A 21,263-nucleotide genomic window follows, 5' to 3' on the forward strand; every position below is an offset into this window, starting at 1 on the left:
AATTCATCAATCAACATGAATGCTAAGTATTTTATTAACACATAGATTGAAACCGCCTTTCTGTTATCTATCTCATGAGCATGTTTTTCCCAATCATCAGGAACATGGATTGTGTAACACATGGATCTCCAAGCCTGCTTCGACACACCTGCCTGTCATTTTAAAGTAACCCTGAATACCTTGATGAGTTTGTACAGATTTGGGGTTGATGTTGAAATCTGTAGGACAAAAGATCTTCAGGAGCAGGACATGGATTTGTATAATTTACTCTTCCTCATCCTCTTCTGAATCAGTTTCTAGTTCAATATATGACTGAATTAAATCAGTATTTACACTTATCAGTGTGTTGTGTTTACTGCAGTTTATTGAGTGGATCTGGTTGTCAGGGCTGATGTGACCGACTGGAGGCGGGAAATGATTTGCATATTCAACGCTCTGTGTATAATAAATAAAGCAAGGGTGTAGAGTTACATCCAAGCTATTTAAAAACATAAAGACATTGTTTTCAGAGGATGTTTGAATATGTCCTTTTGATTGTGAATCAACATTATCAACTAGAGGGAATTATTCAGATTTATTTGCATTTTTCAAATAAACAGGCACTTACATATACAGAAGACATGAATTCCTAGTCTCTTAAGTTGTACTGTTTTGTATACAGAGACATTCAGTGATGACACAAAGCTAGAAGTAGAAAAGCAGTAAACATTTAAAGTGGATCAAAAGGATTATCAAAGTTGTCCTAAGACAGGAACAGGTATTGTTCAAAATGAAAGGTTTTGATCCACTTCAGATGTTGACTTGTGTAGTTAGAAACGAAGCACCTGCTGGTTGCAAGCAAACCCATGATGCTCTACACCCCAGCACCTGTTTCATGGCTTCTTCTGACTATTTTCTTTGTCTTTTGAATATGCCTTTCTTGTTTACATTACTAATTTGCCTATACTGTGCTTCTTTTCTTATCTCTTTATTCTGATTGGCTGGTGAGTTCGGCATGACGCGACAGCAGGCAAATACAATCAAATGAAGTATTATTAAAATAAGTGAAAAGGGAAGAGGGAGAACTGGACAAAAAAGGAGATATTTTACTTTGTGCGTCAGGGCGGATGCTAAACCTGTCACCGACTGGACTGTACACATCAACATTTGCACCCGTCGGTCTGAGGAGAAACATCCATTGAAAATTTATATTGTTTTTTCTTATTTTAAGGTAAGTTCTTGCTTTTCGAACTACACTTTGTAACAATTTAGCATGCTTTGTAAAAACTGTTATATATTTAAGCCACTTTATATAATAAAAATACTTCAAAAGATTTAACACAATCCAGACATAGTTTGTGATGAATGGTCTAATGTTAAGTTTTCTCTCTTCATCTTCAGTTTGCTACACACTGTTGAATCATGCAGCAAACATTTCGAGCTGTCACAAACACCGCAGGTGTCATTATTTGGAGAATTGAGGTATGTTCACAATTCAAGACTGATTTAAAGAGTGATATATAGATCATCTTATTGGGATGCTTTTTCACAAAAACTGTTTAAACTACTACTTTTTCTTTTCTATTTCACCTTTCTTTATTACAGATTTATAAAATATTAGATTAGATGTAATTTCATAAGATCATCAGATATTCTCTCTATAATAATTTGTATTGCATAAGTATTATGTGCATGAATATAAACCACCAGATTACTTTAATACTGATGCTGCTAGTTTAAGAGCTGTGAGGTGTCTGTTTCAGAGATTCTGATGTATAGTACTTGTCCTCTTGTTGTTGTGTATCTGGATTGTCCCTTTCTCTCCATCTATGGGCTTGTTAAATCATGAGTCATGACGTAAGGATATTGCTTCCGGGTCCAAGCCTTCACTCATTTCAATAGAGGATACTATTTAAACAGACGTTTATGAGCATTATTTATTAATATTACACATTTAAGCAAAACGTTTATAAACTCTCAGTGTGTACACATCAGTGTCCAGGCTCAATGAATCACAGACAGCAATATAATAATAATTCATAAAAAATTTATGAGCCCATGTCTGATTTTGTTGTGGAGATAAAAATTAGGATTGTGTGTTTGTGGTACTTTTGCATTATGATACGAGTGTATATTAGTGTGATTGTTTTGTTATTTCCCTAAGGCATTTTGAGATCGGTTGAAGTGCTGGATGACGTCAGACTTAACAAGCCCACAGTTACAGTCGGTCATTTTACAAAAACAATAAAAGAAATGCAACAGACTGATAACTACACAGTCATTATTTGGTTTCATTAATAAATCACATAACAAAAACACTAACATGAACTCATGTGCTACATTTTAAGTCTTCAGATATAATGTAACCTGTCCTTGGGTTTTTGTTTATATGTTTATCTATTTAAACAAATTAACAACATTTTTTTTAACACTGTCCCTGAACACATTAACCAAGTAAGGAAGGGAAAGTACACTGTCTGAAGTTGTTGGTACTTGACAAAAGGAAAAATGGTTTTTGCTGCTGCATTTCATGGAGAGTAAACCAAAGTTGTTTAAAGTCGCATGAATGCACTAGAGGAGTATTTTAAATTTCACAAAATGCACTTTTCTGAAAATATGGACTTCCTGTTGGGCGTCGGTTCGAATGTTGTTCAGGTCTATGATGAAAAAACATTTACCAAGTTTTGTATAGGTATAAAAATGTGCACCAAGGTTTTTTGACTAATTACAGGGGGTGCAACAAAAAAAACACTGCCACGCCCATGTACCAGTCTTTGCTCGAGCCTAATGGCCGACGACCCTGATAAGTGTGCCAAATTTCAAGAGTTTCTGAGTATGTTAAGGGCCCCAGAATTAACAATTGATTATAATGAGCTATACAAAAATGATATGTGTATAGCTGCAAAAGATTACACGTTAGCTTTCAGAAAATGATTCACAGTGGACACGTGAATTCAAGTGATCGCTTAATTATCAAGTAGACTATTCTAATGTTTTATAGACAAAGTTGGCGACTGTAGGTAAAACTAACCGCACTACTTGAGTCAAAAAGGGGGCGCTACAGAGACAACTCTGACAGCTGTGCAATATTTTTTGACATTGTAATCATGTCAGCATGTCCTTAAATACACTTAAATATAGCATACAATTTTATTTCAACAATTTACATGAGCCATGTCTTTACATTATTCTGTCCATTTCTTAGGTAAATATAGTTGCACTTTATTAAAGTTTGTTTTAAGTTAAAGACTTCCCTGTGCTGATTTATGGTGCTATTACCGTAACTTACAACAGACACATCAATGTAATCTGACCTCATGAACAAACATACACCCCAAGTTTAATCACAATCAAACATTTAGGGCCCTATTTTAACGATCTGAAACGCAAGTCCGAAGCGCAAAGCGCAAGGGACTTTGTGGGCGGATCTTGGGCGTTGTTGCTATTTTCCCGGCGGGAGAAATAAGTCTTGCGCCGGGCGCAAATCAATAAGGGGTTGGTCTGAAGTAGGTTCATTATTCATAGGTGTGGTTTGGGCGTAACGTCAAATAAACCAATCAGAACGCTATCCAACATTCCCTTTAAACGCAAGGGCGCAAGTTCCTTGGCGGGTTGCTATTATTATGACGGATTTGACAGGCGCACGCCAGGAGCGGTTCACAGCCGAGGAGACCCACGTTCTTGTAAGAGCAGTCAAAGACAGAGAATTTGTTTTGTATGGGGATAGGAGAAACCAAATCAGCGTCGGTTAAACAGGCGTGAGAGAAAATAGCCGCAATTGTCTCATCAGCTGCGCCAAGCACTACAATGATGTCAGGAGACGGGGGGATCCCAAGCTTGCCAGCATAAATCGGCACGCCGGGCACACAGGAGGACATCGCTGCGTCCACCCTCACCGCTGAAAGGGTTTGGGGGCTTTGAAATCGGACCCAAGAAACGCAAGCAAGGTCCAACCCCAAAGTACACTTACAAATCAAGTTCATATACATTAAGGTTTCTTATGAAAACATTTTAATTATTATTAAGATAAAATAAACGTAATACAGCCACACAACAAACTTATGAAAATATTTTAATCGTTATTTGCATGATAATTGTTTAACGCTGCCACACAAAATAAATAAAAACTATCACCACAATGCTCACCACAATGCTTTCCCTTATCTCATGTATTAATATTTTTTATTGTAACAATTGATGATTTAATGATTTCCCTTATCTTATATTTTTTATTGTAACAATTTATGATTTGCAAAAATAACTGTTGCATCTGTGTAGATTAGATAGGCAATGCGCGTTGTGCACGCTATACATTATGGTCAAGCATGTGCCCTTAAAATAGCATAATGAACAACGCGCCACTGACTTTAGACTAGTTTTTTTTGGTTAGTAGCGCAATTGTTTTTTGAAACTGCAAAATAGCATAAGAGATGGTTTGCGCCGGAACACGCCTCCTTTTTTGCGCTGAGCCGCCCAGGGAGCGCAAGTTCATTCCCTAGTTTGCCGACGTGCGTCTGTGGAGGGAAAAACCCGCTGTGCGCCAGTGCAAAATACGAAATGATACATGTGTCACTGACAAAGTCAATTGCGCTGGGTGCAAGATAGGGCCCTTAATCACAATCAAACTTCCTGTTTCCTTTTTTAGCCATAAATGTATTGTCTTGCCGTGGCAACAGCGTTCAAGATATCAAAAATCCCTTGGTAATTTAGCATCTCCGATGTCTTGGCCTTACGTTGACCAAGTTTGGTGGCACTCGAATCAATCCCCTAGCAAGTCCTGGTGGCATCATTTACCTGGGCCTAATGGCAGGCGTGTGTGCCAATTTCTCGATGTGTGTGACATGTTTTAAGCATGTTAGGGCCCCAAAATGCCCTGAAACCATAAACGAAAAAATCATTCTAAAGAAAACAATAGTTGGGAGAATTAAACCCCAATTCAGGGTGGGCGCAACCGGTTGCAACCTCCACTTCACACCCGTTGAATGAAACATGAGAAGAGATTGACTTATCAAACATCAAACAAAAACTGATGCCTTCTTTAAAGCACTAAACAAGCAGACTGTAGACTTTTTAAAGGCCGACTGTTAAAACCATACAGTTCTTCAGTATATATGTTTAAATGGCAAAGGAACAAACAAATATGTTAAATAATAAATGTTTTCAAGCTTATTGTTTTTAAGGATTTTAATCATTACATGACATTCATTGACTACATTCCTTGGAGTCAATCATTTTATTGGTTCATCAAAAGTTACAGTAATTTCTTTATGTTTTAAAACAGCTTGAATGTAACTCTACACCCTTGCCTCATTTACTATACCTAGATTTTTCAACATGCAAATTAGTCCCCGTCTCTACTCAATCGCTCAGCTCGGACCATATACAGCGGTGTTCAAAAAATAGCAATGTCAACATTTTTCTCTATAGAAACTTAAAACTGAAGAAATGTATTAAGATTTGCCTTTTAACTATTGAATAACTAATAGTTAGTTACATAACCATTGTTGTTGATAACTGCTGCACATCTGTATCAAATCGAGTCAACCAACTTCTGACACCAAACAGATATTTCAGCCCAGGATTCACAACTCCCATCAATTTATAGGTTTTGCAACTGCATTTTTAATGTTTATTTTAATGACAGGTTTTCACTGGAGGTGGAGATCAGGGGATTGAGCTGGCCACTCCATAACCTCAATCCTTTTTGTCTAGAACCAAGATTTTGCTCTCTTGCTTGTGTATTTGGGGTTGTTGTCCTGTTTTGGGGGCATTTCCTCTTCAGCAAAGATCAACATAATCTCTTCGAGTATTCTGATGTATTTAAACTGATCCATGTTCCATTGTATACAATAAATAGGGCCAGCACAATAGTATAAAAAACATCCCCATACCATGAGTTTTGCATTACCATGTTTAACTGTCTTTACAATGTATTGTGGCTTGAATTGAGTACCCGGGGTTCGCCTGTGGTTCTGTCGATAACCACTAGACCCTAAAAGAACATTTTAGGAGAATTATACTCTCATCACACCACAAAATGTTACGCCATGTTTCTTTTGGCCAGTTGATGTCATTCTGCTCATGACTTTTTTCCATCAATGGTGCTTTACGGGGGCTTCTTGCAAACAGCTGAGCTTCAATCAGACATCTTCTGACTGTCACAGATCATTCACTTACAGATCATTTTAGATCATCTTTGAGCTTTCTAGATGTGATGACTATGCTTCAATCTGTTTGAACAGAAGTTGCTTGTTTTCTTCCACATGTTTTGGGTTTTTGTTGCCATTTTAATGAATTTGAGATCATTTTAGTTCAGCAACCTAAGCTTTGCTTCATTTCTTTATACGTTTCCCCTCTCAAATCAATTTTTTGATCAAATTGCGTTGTTCCTCTGAGCAATGATGGAACGGTCCATTTTACATAGAAATTCATCAGCAGATAAATTTTGTAACAATCATTTGCTTCCCCTCTTTCTTAATAAAGGACAAAAATGAGCTGTTTTTTCACAGAATGAACTCATTTTTAAATTGAACTTCACACTGCTATTATTTTGATCACACCACTTTAAAGTTTATAACTAGGGCTGCACGATAAATCGCATGCGAAACCACGCGGATCACGTCAGTAATGCCGGTTCCTTGATTAGTATTAAATTGCCAACAGCTGCTTTCGGGTGGCGCGACGGTGACTGCACGGAGCCGTAGTTCCCTGACAAGCTGGGGCATATCGCATACATATCACAGGCGATACGTCCACGATAATTAATGCGAAATTGCCCCGATTGTCAGTGAACTACGGCTCTGTGTAGTTGGGGCTGCTCCATCTGAAAACAGCTGATGGCGATTTAATACTAATCAAGGAACCGGCATTACTGACGTGATGCGCGTGACAAACACATGCGATTTATTGTGCAGCCCTATTTATAACTAGTAGTGTGGATATCATTAACAATGGCTCTATTGTTTGTCTATTACAATACTACTACATCTGTAAGTAAATAATTTCAAATGCAGAAATATTACTACTACTAATTACATTGGTTTATGACTAACATGATCTCACTGTCAGTACTCTGCCACGAGAGTTTAGTTTTATATTTATATTTTATTGTGATGGCAGAGTTCTGACAGTCTCTTGTTTCATGTGGAGGCCATGCCTTGTTTAGTGTGGCATGTGCGTCTGGTGTCTCGTCTCTAGTCCCCGCCCCCTTGTTCTCCCTGTTAATTATTCATTATCAGTTTATCCCGTTCACCTGTGTTGCCCTCGTTTAGTTGCCCTATTTAATCTCCTCTTGTCTCTTGTCTTGTGCTGGATCATTGAGTTGAATCATGTCATGTCTTGTAGTCTATCGTGTTTATTCAGTTATAGTTTTCATCAGAATGTTTCTTGTCTAGTCAGTGCTGTTATTTCATGTTCCAATGTTGTGTTGCCCCCTCTTGGGCTTTTTGGTTTTCTTGTTTATTTAATAAATGTTCATTGTTCACTCCCGATGTCGTCTGCACTTGGTTTCTCTTGCTCCATGTCTCCAATCCTCACACTCACAAAGTTCCGTGGGATAGTCACGGAATTTTTTGCTTTTCCGTGGCATTCCGTACTTTTCTTTTCTGTGGCATTCTCACGGATTGGATACTCAACTGCTTTTTCCTATTTTCAAACCATTGTCGCATCGGTTTAGGGTTAGATTTGGTGTTTGCTTTAGTATGTCACTTTAAGTATTGGTTTATACTATTTGTTTTGATTTATTCTTTAATATTTTTTAAACTTTAACCAATTGTCGCCTGGCGTTGGGGTTAGAGTTGGGTTTGGGATGTCATTTTATGTAAATCTAACCCTAAACCGAAGCGACAATGGTAAGAAAATAAGACAAAACAGTTGAGTAACCAATACGTGATAATCACACGAAAAAGAAAAATGCGGAGATCCTTGAGAATGCCACAGAAAAATTCGTGAAAAATTCTGTGACTATGCCACGGAAATTCATGAGATCAGGTTGTTTATGACGTATGCAGCCTTTGGATTAAGAAACTGCCGATAAAGGTATCTCAGGAGTCTGGAAGTACAGCAAACATTGGATTCGGACATTCGGGCTTGATACCTTCTTGCCTTGGAATTGTGTGTTGTCAGTCATTGTTTCTTGTAATGTGTAGCTATCTTGTTTTGCTCGCTGTTATGTTATAGATTCATGTTTCCATTTTTTGATTTTTTTTAAGTTATCTGCACTTAGATTCTTCTTAATCTTTTTCGTGGACTTCATGTTGCAATGAATGTATTGTTGGTAATGGATATTTCATTGTGACACAAGATATTTGCACTTACTGTAAATACACATAAAACCAGTTTTTCACAATTTACACAGTTTTCTGTGTGTTACACCAGTGGTTCCCAACCTTTTCACTTTGAGGCCCCCTAGTTGCAACAATATTTGAAGGCCCTCCACTTACTTTAAAAAAATAAGAAATATCTTGCTTTTTGCTTGTTATAGCTTATTTTAATGCTCGTTTTGTCCAATTTTGAATAATTTTAAGTCATCTTGAGGCCACCTTGGAAATCTGCTGAGGTCCCCCTGTGGACCCCGACCCCCTGGTTGGGAAACACTGTGTTAGACAATGCTACAAAATAAATGAAAATAAAAAATGCTTATATTCTAAGTAAGGTTTACAGATCATTAGATGTGTTCAACTTCATACAGACCGATCATCATTAAAGTTTGTCTTCTGGTGTTGTTTAAGCACATGGTTCTGTCTGTGTCTCATTTATCTGAATATAAATTGATTTACCCTGTGGCTTTACAGTTTGTTGAATGTTTTCTATCAGTTAATCTGAATGTTGTAATAATGTCAAACTTTTTTTCCAGAAAATGAATCTGGTTTTGGTTCCGGAAAATGCTCACGGACAGTTTTTTGAAAGTGACTGCTATTTACTGCTGTCAGTAAGTGCATGCAATTTTTTTTAAAAAAACCTCCAAACATCTAACACTAACATATGTCAGGAATATACCAGAAGTGCTTTCTGTGGTTAAATTGCTGTTGGTGTTTGGTCATCACAACTCAATGTCATAAAGTTTTATTTTTTTCTCATTTCACTTACTTATATTGTCAATGTCTTTTACCCATTTGCAGACACGCAAAACTGGCAAATCTGTGTACTATGATATCCATTATTGGATAGGATCCACATCTTCAACGGATGAACAAGGAGCTGCTGCTATCTATGCCATGCAGCTGGATGATTTTCTTGGTACATCACCTGTGCAGTACCGTGAGGTGCAGCACTACGAGTCCAGCATCTTCTGTGGATACTTCAAACAGGGCATCATGTAAGCATGTTACACATTAGATTACTTCAATGGGCTTTCAAAACTATAAGTAACACTTAAATATGGCTTAAATATGACAGTAATGATAGGTAGTAAACTGTCTAGAGTGGACTACAAAAAATGTATTAACAACCCTTAAGAAATGTTTTTTTTTTTTGGTGTTTTGATCACCATGGTTTTACTACAGTAATGGTTTTTGGAGCAAAACCATGGTTATTTTGTGGTAACGATGATTTAACTATAGTAATCATGTTTTTTTGGTTTTAAAAAGAATGGTTAATTTTCCTAAGGGATAAACCAACAAAAAGAATCAAGAAACACTTTATTTGTTACACGTACTTACTTGTAGGCTAATAACAGCAAATTATGCATAATTGCATGCAATTTACCCTAAATCAAAAGTTAACTCTAAACCTATACTAAGTACACTTTAAAAATATGGTTATTTTCAACACAGTGTTGGGTCTAAGGCTGTCACAATGATTAAATAATCATCTCATTGCAATTGTTTGACCTCATCGCAATGATTTCAGATCACCGCAATGATTGCATATCTCTCTAAAAAACACAAGGGGGAGCTGCAGCGCCTGTATAAACGAGACATTGCAAAGACATTTAATACAGTAGAAAAACAGAATTTAAAGAAATGCTGCAAAACTTTGATAATCTTTATGAATTGCAAGGTAAAACATACATTTCCAAAACATCAATTCCAAATTTAGAGAAGTGAAAGGATCTGTAAGAAATTATTTTTTTTGCGCCACTACAGACATGTGGTCCAGTACTAATATGACCTTTGGATTGGCTACTATTTAAAACCTGTTTTTACTGATTTTCAGTTTTTGAAAAATATATTCATTTAATAATTATTTTTAAATATGTGTTATGTGTATTAATATTTACTGCCAGGTAAACCTTGCAAAATATTTCATTTAAATAATCACAACAATGTGTGAAAATAATTTCCTGAAAAAACGTCATAATCGCCACAATTTATTAGACAATTAACCGTCAGCCAAATTTGATAATCGTGACTGCTCTAGTTGGGTCAAAAAGCGGTGAACCCAGCCCATTGTGTTTGTAATGTTGGGTTGTTGTGTTGTTTCAACTCAAAATGCTCGGTTGTAAAAATGAAGTTGTAAAACTGAGCATTCGTCCTGTCAGTCATCTCACAAGCATACATGAGAGATGCCGCCAGTGACGTTTCTTAATAGTTTAGAGAAATATATAAAATAATGTGAGAAGAATGCATTGTATATTTTATCTTCTGTAACTATTGCAGCCCATAGAAACATATATAGAAAAGTTATGAAATTTGACAGACAGATAAATGGCAGACAGAACAAATTGTCACTTAAATGTATGCTTGTAACTTTTGACTCGTAAATCCTAGAAACAAAAATTCATTTTTCATCTGAATTCTTGGCCATGACGATTTAGTTGCACTCTATGATGTCAATTTCTGTCCTGAACATTTGTCTGCTATTTAACTTTCTAAATAACATATTTTCCGAATTCCTCCTCTACAGCTTTTATGATAATTGCATGAAATTTGATACGTAACCTCTAGACACTTCTGACAAAACACTTTTTGGTGTTCTTCGAAATACCATGTTGACTAATTCAACAGCGAGTGACTGTATCATGCAATACATTAATGTCTGTTTGTCTTTCTGTCTGCTTCCTCAGTTATAAGTCAGGAGGTGTGTCCACCGGAATGAATCACGTAGAGACAAACACTTACAACATTCAAAGACTGCTTCATGTGAAAGGAAGGAGGAAGGTCACTGGCACAGAGGTGAGGAAACCCTTCAGTAGTGATCACAGCTTTTCCATTCTCATCTACTTACCAAAAATGCCCCCCAAAACAACTTAAAATAAAAGATTTTAGGCTCCTCATGGCTTTAGATAGGTATGCTATATAAGTCGCAGTAGACTATATGTCACGTTTATTTAGAAAATGATTTCGAAAAATCCAAGCCAAAGAACAGACATTTAATCTGGAATGGCAAGTTATTTAATTCAACAATAGCACAGAACAGCAGGCTGAATAAGTGTCCGTACATGTTAAAGTAACATAAACAGTTATTTACACGATACACAATAGCACACAGAACATACCTGGGAGGCTAAATTAACACAACAAGCCAAATCAAGTTCAGAAAGGTCCAGAAGTCATTCCACATAACTGAATCCATTGAATTACATAAATACAAGAGCAGCATAGAGAGGACTTTCGCGGCTGTAGACATTAATGTTGTCTCTTTGTTCATAAGAAATAAATTTGACATATAAGTCGCACCTGACTATAAGTTCCAGGATCCGCCAAACTATGAAAAAAGTGTGACTTATAGTCCAGAAAATATGGTATTTAAAAAAATGTTCACTGCTCTTTTTTATTGAATGTGCTATGTAAAGGTTTTACAAGAAGTCTGTGCATCTTCATAATAAATCATTCAGATTATAATTTAAAATCCAATGTCCAAAAAGTATTTCTTTTGAGGCCAGTAACTATTTTGTTTATTTTCCAGGTGGAAGTGAGTTGGAAAAGCTTTGATACTGGAAGTGTTTTCCTTTTGGATCTCGGCAAGACCATTATTCAGTGGAATGGACCTGAAAGCAACAAACAGGAACGTTTAAAGGTTTATATCAAGTTAAATAATTCATACTGTATGTGTTCCTGTTTATTTCTGTGGTATAAAAGGAATAATTGACTCTGGTCCATTGAATTATTTTAAAATAATGCACACTGTGGTGTAAGGGGCCGATCACACCAAACGCGTTTATGGCAGTTACAGGCGACTTTTTTGAATGATTTTCTATGGGCAGTGAGCGTTATGCGCTGTTTATGTGCGCTTTTTGCCGTTTCTGAAGGATCGCTGAGAGGGGAAAGGGTCCGACGTCATTCACGTCTTTCTATTGTTCAATCGAATGAGGGGAGAAGCGGGCAGTGTTGGGAAAAGTTACTTATGCATTACAATATTAAGTTAATCCCCAAAAAAGTAACTAATTGCGTTACTTAGTTACTTTTCATGAAAAGTATGCTTAAGTTACTTTTGCGATACTTTTGCTTTACTTTTCTTGGCTGAGGCTTGATCTCTTTCAGGCCTTGCAGGTGTTTTTTATAACTGAAAAGTTCTGCATTTAGAAATTGCATATTTCATCACAAAAATGTTGAGCTCTGGCCTGCCATTTCAGTTTCTGACCCAAACAGTTCCCACACAGGCGTGTACGCATAGAGTGCATAATGTGACTACGCTTAGTTTAATTCAGTACATATTTTTTTGAATCAAATTAATTAAACTTAAAAAGTAACTTGCATTACTTAAAAAAAATGTATATGTACATTTAAAAAATAATGCGTTACTTTATACTTTACTTCAGAAAAGTAATATTATTAAGTAATGCACGTTACTTGTAATGCGTTACCCCCAACACTGGAGGCGGGCCTTGTTATGGTGATGGAAGTTTACAGTAATTTGGAACAACTTGTGTGTTTGTGCACCTCTCACCATCCATCAAGGTCAGAGCATGCGTTTCCTTTTTTCCGGCTAATATGACAGTTAACGGCAAAAGAGCGCTGACGCTTCAACATTAGATTGACAGGACATCTGACTCTTGGTTGCCTAGCAATATAAAAAGCTGCACTGCTCTTTTATAAAGTGACCAAAAAATGGCGCACATTGCATTTCCAACCATTTAAAATGTGTTTGGTGTGATTGGCCCCTAACTCCACTTCTGCATTACCAACTTGGGTGTGCATTTTTTCCAATAATTCAAAGCCTGTCGTCAATTATTCCTTACATGTATGTGCATTGTCAACCATATGACTAAAAAAAATTATATTCATGTTTATATTTCACCCATAGTGCTGTCATTTTTGTGTGCACAAATTCTAAAAATATTCAACCAGTAAAACGTCAATGACTATTGAAAAACTAATTTCTAGTAAAGTAAATATCTGTCAAACATCTTGTGAAGTAATGAAAGCGGAGGTTAAGTGATGTTACTGTAGTAAACATCTGTGCTCTTCTCGCTCCAATAGGCAAACATTGAAAGGGTACAGGGTACATTTCCATATCATATGTGTAGGATAGGACAGGTCATATTAAAAAGGAGAAGGGCATACCAAAGACATACTGTACATCACACCATTTCTAAACTGAATGTCAACTTGATGCCTGTACATAAACACTTTCAGATTGTTTATGTTATTTTTTTGATTGTAAGGGCATGATGCTGGCAAAGGACATCAGGGACCGTGAACGAGGAGGTCGGGGAGAGATTGGAGTGATTGAGGGGGATTCAGAAGCAAAGTCTCCTCATTTAATGAACATGATGGTTGAAATTCTTGGTGAACGTCCCTCTGTGCTGCCCAGTGGAACGCCTGATGAAATAACTGACCAGCAGCAAATGACTAAGCTCAGCCTTTACCAGTATGTACCACAAACCTTTACTGACATGTGTTTGTAATTGCATAAATAGTCATTTAGCACGTTATAGATATTTGCATGTGGGTCGTGGATTTAAAGCATTTCTCGAAATGTTATACACGGCTTAAGTTTGAGCTTCACCCATAGCGGTGAACAACGAAAAATGCTTTGAATGTTGATGTAAAGGATGTGAAATGCTTTCTTTTCACATCAAGATGTTTTTCTTTTTCTTATCAAATAACTCTCCATATCCCCATGTATCAGATGAGAATGGCAGTATGAAGATCACAGAGATGGCCACTAATCCACTGACACAGGACATGCTGAATCATGATGTGAGTACATGATATAACTGAAGAAAAATAAAATACGTCCATGGTTATACTCTTCTTCTATTGCTTAGTGTTATTAGACAAGTTGTTCCTTAACTTTTCTGCCTGGCCTCCTTTTGGTAAAAAATATATTTTCAGCCCCTTGAGAGAGTTGAGAAAGCTGTTCATTGGTCATTAGCAGGGCTTGTTAAACCTGTTCTGGAGGATTCCCACCCTAATCCTGCACAGTTTCTATAGATGACTCCCAAACTAAAGAGTCATGAGCGAGGATTTTTAGCTGAAACCGTGGTCCTTGGTAATCCATGTAAATCCTGAGGTTTAAACAGGCAACACCCTGGCTCCTGTTGATACAATGTCTTATGAAGCCCACACACACAAATAAAGTACAGTGGTAATAAAGTAAAGTACTTTAATTCACTTATATGATATTAATTGATTTGTTTGTTTGTAGGACTGTTATATTTTGGATCAGGGAGGAGTAGCAATATTTGTGTGGAAGGGGAAAAAAGCCAACAAAAATGAGAGACAAGCAGCAATGACAAGAGCTCTGGTGAGTTTCTGTTTGTGTAACTTACACCATGAAATCCAACTGTTTTCTTTGTGCAAATGTACAAACTCTTCTCTCAGATTGTAAGTTGACAATTATTTACATTTATACCACATGGCTGTTGAATGCTTTATTCTGATTGGTTGAGAAATGTTCCAAAGGTGTCGGTTATTTTTCGATAAATGCACCCCTGCCCTGACCTGTCAAATGTCTTAAAATAACCATCAGAGCAATGTCTGTGGTAACGTGGTATAAGAGGAATAATTGACTCTGGTCCTTTGAATTATTTGAAATTATAATACTGGTCCATTGAATGCTTGAATCTGATTGGCTGATGAACGTTCTGAGGTGTGCAATTATTTTCTGGGAAACGTAGTTCTAGGCAGCTCTCTTGAACGCATTACAGTTCCATATCACTTCGCAGTAATAACGGCTAACAAAAACAACATAAAAGACGATTTTCCGAGGCAATAACAGCGCTGTTTAGAGACTCACAGAGGTAGACTCATTCACACAATCTCTCTCTCTCTCTCTCTCTCTCTCTCTCTCTCTCTCTCTCGCTCTCTTTCTAATAACTTCATTAATAACTGCATTAGAATGCTATCAACGGCTAAAGCCTCCATTGCCAGTTTTAAAATGACGTTTTGGAACAAGCAAAAGAGCCGTTGAAGAATTAGTCCTACTTACAAAAGGGATTTAAGTACAAAAACCAGATGAATCCCTTTAAATATATCATGTGATCGATGCCTTGATGTGTGGTAACCGTAGTATAAGCGGAATAATTGACTCCGGGCCTATGAATTATTGAAAAATAATGCACACCCGAGGTGTAACGGCCACTCCGCTCGTGTGTGCATAATTTTCTAATAAATCAACGGCCCGTCGTCAATTATTTTTTACATAATGCACACCTGCAGTGTAACTCCGCTTCACGTCGTGCCGTATTACCACCTTGGGTGAGCATTATTTTCGAATAATTCAACTGCCTGCGGTTTTCTTCCCTGTCTCGTTTCCTGTCCCCGCCTCCTCGTTTCCTTGTGTCACCTTTTGCCCTCTTGATTTGCTCTCTTATTTAATGCTGTTGTGTTTGCTGTCTTGTGCCAGTTCGTTGTGTAATTTACCACTTGTTTCAGCATTTTTGAAAGCCATGTCTTTGAAAGTCCAGTTTTGTCAGGTCTTTTGTTAAGTGTATTATGCTTTATGGTCAAGTCTGTTTAGTGTTTATTCCTCTTGTCGTCATATTGTTTTACCTCCTTGTGGATTTTATTTACCCCTTTTTGTTAATAAAGACCCTTTGTGTATACCCTGCGCCTGGGTTCTGCCTCAAAAATAATGACCACCCTGCAGTATATCATTACAATGATAACATGTAAATTCATTTCTTATTTCTTTAGGAGTTTATTAAATTAAAGGGTTATCCACACACTACTAAAGTAGAGTCGGTCAGTGACGGAGGAGAATCGGCTCTCTTTAAACAACTCTTCAAGAGCTGGACTGTCAAAGAGCAGACCGTCGGTCTGGGACGGACACATGCTGTAGGAAGAGTGGGTATGTCTAGTACTTTTGTAGTATTACAACAAACACTTCACACAGTATATAAAACATCATTTAACTTTATCGCATTGTTTAACCAATTATAACATGTCTGTCTGGTTGGCTGACGGTTTCGAGTTTTCTAGTGTTTTATCCATCGGGACGTTGCTACTTTTAGTCTTTCGGTTGTTTAGCTTTGTAAGGTCTTTAGTCATCCTTCTCGCAGCTCAATGTAATCAGGTGTGTTTAACATCATGTGGCGCTATGCAAACTGATTGGTGTATGACATCAATTGTCAGATTTACTAGACAGGGGTGCGTTTCCCAAAGGCATCGTTAGCCAACTACTGTCGTAAGTTTCATCGTTACTGACAAAGTTTAACGGTTTGGTGTTTCCCGAAACCATAGTTCAAACGAACATTCTCAAGCTGCAGCGCAAACTTGTGTGGTTTGAACGACAGCTCTTCACCTGTGGTTAGTAGCATAGTTCCTTGTTATTATAATATGTAGACTTACGTTGATCATACTTTTGAACAAAATAAGCAAAAAAAAAACATGTAGTACAGACTATATCCATCATTCTAAACATATAAAACGTCTTTTACGTCTTTTTGTAAACAGAATTAGTTAGTTAGTTTCTCCAACTATGTATCGTACTATGGTGGTTCAGCAGTAAGTTACGCTGGAAACGCATTCCAGGGCAAATAAGCGTAAGAGCGCAATTCCAAAAAAGTGCCGATGGGAGTAGTACTATCTGTGGGTTATTTACTAAAAAGGGGCAAATGAAATAATACAGGCGCAACAGCTGATTTTCATAATGAATAATAACATGTCAAACAATATTTTTCCATAATATCATCTCAAAAGTCATCTCAAACATTAACACGTCAATGAATTCACTGTTCTTCAATGTACTTACAGTGTACCCAACAAATACTAATACCTAGATGTAATTAAAGGGACACTTCACCCATTTGCATTAATCTTTGTATAGTTAGAACCCCAAACATGTTTTTGAATGGTCGTGCATCATTTCCTCAGTTGCCGCTCAGAGAAGAGAAATACAGATTTCAAGTGTTGCACTTCCTTCTTTCAATGATGTAAAAATCATCATTTTGCATCATTGAAAGAACTAAGTCCTATATCTTTGTTGAGGGAGTGAAACTACAAACACCCCTTTTCTTGGTCAAATAGGCACCAAATTTGAAATGTATGTTACATTTTGAGTACAAATATGATGCACTTTCAATAAAGATTAATGTTTCTACAGGTGAAATGCTCCTTTAATAATATGGTTTTACTAAATGTAGGCTACATATACTGTAGGACTGTTAAATCAAGTGCTACCTGTTTCACACATTTAGGGCTCTATCTTACACCCGGCGCAATGCAGCGCAATGCGTGACGCAAGTGTCTTTTGATAGTTTCCACCCTGCGCAATTATAATTTTCACGTTTAGCGCCGCATTGTTTAAATAGCAAATGCATTTGCGCCCCCTTTTGCGCCCAGGGGCATTCTGGTCTGAAAACGAGATGTGTTCAGGCGCATTGTTGGCGCGTTGCTATTTTGAGGCAACTAAAATAGACTACGCCATTGACCAACAAAAACCTGCTCTAAAGTCTAAAGTCAATGGCGCAATATGTTTTTTTGTTATTTAAAGAGCGCATTATTAATATGCGCCTAAACGGGACGACAACGCGGGTTTGCTTAACACATACATTAATGCGCAGCAGCACAAAAACGGTTTTAAATATGAAAGATTAAAGAATTGAATGTAAAAGATTATTATTGAGTCTCTTGGACATAAATGAGGACTAATTATGAGACGTTAGAAGGCACAAAGAGCTGCTTCACCTGTAGCCTGGTAAGTAAATAAATGCTTTGCTTTAAACAAATGCATCTGCTTTTAAATGTTTTTTTTTTTTTTTATGCTACCTCACGGATTTATTGTATATGATGACTCTGTACCTGTGGATATGGTGAGATGAGAAACATTTTTAAGTAATGCTTAAAAAAACTGACGCTGTCCAAGTGCTGAAACGTGCGTAGAGCCGTTTGTAAATTCTTTAGCTCCTGTTTGTAACAAATAAAGTACTTTTACAGTACAAACCTTTTCTTACATACTTGTAAATTAATTGTTGATGATATTAGATAGCCATACAATTAAAGCAACTAAAAGCCTGCTTTTTTACTTCCATGACTAAAAGAAAACGGGTTTTAAAGGTTTTAATGAAAAAATAACAATTTCAATACAAGTGAAAAACAACACAATTATTTAACATTAATCTTAAACTGGGGATCTTCTTCCTCCGCTTAGTTTTTCAGTTTACAAACTCTAAAATAGGGATTAGACATAGCGCCAGCGCAACTGGCTTTTAAAGGGGATGAGAGCTGAGACTCTCATTGGTTTATTGCACGTTACGCCCAAAATACTCCCATAATCATTAAAAAAATAGGACCAACCCTTTTCGACCATGCGCCCGGCGCACAAACCATTTTTCCCGTCGTTAAATTAGCAAAAGTGGATTCGGACACGCCCATTTAGACGTTGCACTGTGCGCTTAAGACAACGCGCTTAGATCGTTAAAATAGGGCCCACAGTCTTTACTGGTAAATTACTGATAAATGACAGTAAGAGATCATAAGTGAGCACATTTTTTTCAAAAGTTGAAACATTACTCGTAAAGTACCTGTATATTTCTATATGTCAACAAAAAATAGGATTGCCAGTATGAGTATGTATGAGGTCAGGACATATGTAGTATGCTTTGAGCAAATCACAACATTCGGACACAGATGATAACATTTACACTGCGCTTGAATCAGGATAACCCAGATCATTTGTTTGTAGCATTGAGTGTTTAAGTTTTATTAAAATCTCTGACCTTTCAATGCAAAGGAGGTATATTGTATCTCAGAGGGATTATGGTATTCACATGCATCTTGTAGCTCCATACTTAACTGGCATGAAAAGTTTTTAAGCAGCTACCGCATAAGTAGTGCCAATACTGTACCATCCACATTCACTTTAAAATAAACCTTCAAATAACCCACTAACACAAAGTTTTTCTCTTTCTTTAAACAGCTGATGTGCCTCAAGAGAAATTTGATGCCAGTAAGATGCATGTGATGCCTGAAGTTGCAGCACAAGAGCGCATGGTGGATGACGGCAATGGTAAAATACAGGTAAGAGCGAGAGGAAGTTAAGCTAAAGAAATAATACAATGGGCTATACAGAAGAAGAAATAAACAGCAAGTGTGGTAGAACTTTTAAAAGTTTTTAAAAGAGACATGCAATGAGAAAACAAAGTAATGGGTAAATGAAATACAAAACATGCCATATACTGTAATAATACAAAAAAAAAATTGAATGAATAAAGAGTTCTCCTACACCCTCAGGTGTGGCGTATTGAAAATTTGGAGTTGGTTGAGGTAGATCCTGAAATGCATGGCTATTTCTATGGAGGTGACTGCTATCTAATTCTATACAGCTATGAAGTGAATGGCAGACTCAACTACATTCTTTACATGTGGAAGGTAAAGCAACATTCACTCTCACTTGACACCTACATTTGTTCAATGCAGTATTTTAATGCAGCTTAGTTACACAGCCCTTTTACGATACATAAGATTTCAACAGATAATAGTTAGAAATGCATGGACTAATGGGGTTTTAAAATACTTAGAATCCTTTTCAGCAGTTTTGTTTCAGGGCAGTGCTTAGAAGTGTGATCATACAGACTTTAACAAAAACGCCCAATCCCATTTCTACCCCTACACTTTCCACTCCCCCTCCATTAAGCGCGTTCACATGAAGGGCTAGGGATGTCTCAAGTCTCTTAAAGGTGCAGTGTGTACATTTTAGTGGCATCTAGTGGTGAGGTTGCGAATTGCAACCAACACTCAGTCCACCGTTCACCGAAACGCAAACATGTCATTGTCGGAGACAACTTAGTAAAAACGTTTGTTCATTAAGGGCTGTTCTAGAAACATGGCGGCACAAAATGGCGACTTCCATGTATGGGCACCCACGGTGTATGTAGATAAAAACAACTCATTCTAAAAAAAAACAAAAAACATAACGGTTCATTATGAAATGTCTTTATACACCACTGATAATATAGTTTTGTATATTATATTGCATTTCTGTCAAGAGATCCTTCTAAAAGTTACAGACTGCACCTTTATGGGTCTGTTTACACTTGGTATTAAGATGCGTTTTGATCGATCTGATCACAAGCGGACAAAAGAGACACGTTCACAATCACACCTGGGGCCCTATTTTAACGATCTGAAACGCAAGTCCGAAGCGCAAAGCGCAAGTGACTTTGTGGGCGGATCTTGGGCGCTGTTGCTATTTTCCCGGCGGGAGAAATAAGTCTTGCGCCGGGCGCAAATCAATAAGGGGTTGGTCTGAAGTAGGTTCATTATTCATAGGTGTGGTTTGGGCGTAACGTCAAATAAACCAATCAGAACGCTATCCAACATTCCCTTTAAACGCAAGGGCGCAAGTTCCATGGCGGGTTGCTATTATTATGACGGATTTGACAGGCGCACGCCAGGAGCGGTTCACACCCGAGGAGACCCACGTTCTTGTAAAAGCAGTCAAAGACAGAGAAGTTGTTTTGTATGGGGATGGGAGAAACCCGCCCAAATCAGCGTCGGTTAAACAGGCGTGAGAGGAAATAGACGCAATTGTCTCATCAGCTGCGCCAAGCACTACAATGATGTCAGGAGACGGGGGGATCCCAAGCTTGCCAGCATTAATCGGGCACGCCGGGCACACAGGAGGACATCGCTGCGTCCACCCTCACCGCTGAAAGGGTTTGGGCGCTTTGAAATCGGACACAAGAAACGCAAGCAAGGTCCAACCCCAAAGTACACTTACAAATCAAGTTCACATACATGAAGGTTTCTTATGAAAACATTTTAATTATTATTTAGATAAAATAAACGTAATACAGCCACACAACAAACTTATGAAAATATTTTAATCGTTATTTGCATGATAATTGTTTAACGCTGCCACACAAAATAAATAAAAACTATCACTACAATGCTCACCACAATGATTTCCCTTATCTCATGTATTAATATTTTTTATTGTAACAATTTATGATTTAA

General features: G+C 37.3%; 1 protein-coding gene across 2 annotated transcripts in view; it reads left to right on the forward strand.

Moving 5' to 3' along the window:
* Positions 1-846: 846 nt before the first annotated feature.
* Positions 847-21,263, forward strand: part of avil (advillin) — a 34,975-nt gene continuing 14,558 nt past the window's right edge. Inside the window, exons 1-12 of one of the 2 annotated variants that reach the window (XM_073875787.1) lie at positions 847-1,210; positions 1,381-1,461; positions 8,834-8,908; positions 9,099-9,295; positions 10,985-11,093; positions 11,827-11,937; positions 13,526-13,728; positions 13,982-14,063; positions 14,512-14,610; positions 16,002-16,155; positions 19,225-19,325; positions 19,539-19,676. In XM_073875787.1, coding sequence (XP_073731888.1) covers positions 1,402-1,461; positions 8,834-8,908; positions 9,099-9,295; positions 10,985-11,093; positions 11,827-11,937; positions 13,526-13,728; positions 13,982-14,063; positions 14,512-14,610; positions 16,002-16,155; positions 19,225-19,325; positions 19,539-19,676 — 1,329 coding nt within the window. In that variant the 5' untranslated portion in view covers positions 847-1,210; positions 1,381-1,401. The remainder of the gene's footprint in view (positions 1,211-1,380; positions 1,462-8,833; positions 8,909-9,098; positions 9,296-10,984; positions 11,094-11,826; positions 11,938-13,525; positions 13,729-13,981; positions 14,064-14,511; positions 14,611-16,001; positions 16,156-19,224; positions 19,326-19,538; positions 19,677-21,263) is intronic. The other variant, XM_073875788.1, reaches the window with a different exon arrangement.

This window comes from Misgurnus anguillicaudatus, chromosome 14, assembly GCF_027580225.2.
Source record: "Misgurnus anguillicaudatus chromosome 14, ASM2758022v2, whole genome shotgun sequence".
Classification (NCBI taxonomy): Eukaryota; Metazoa; Chordata; class Actinopteri; order Cypriniformes; family Cobitidae; genus Misgurnus; species Misgurnus anguillicaudatus.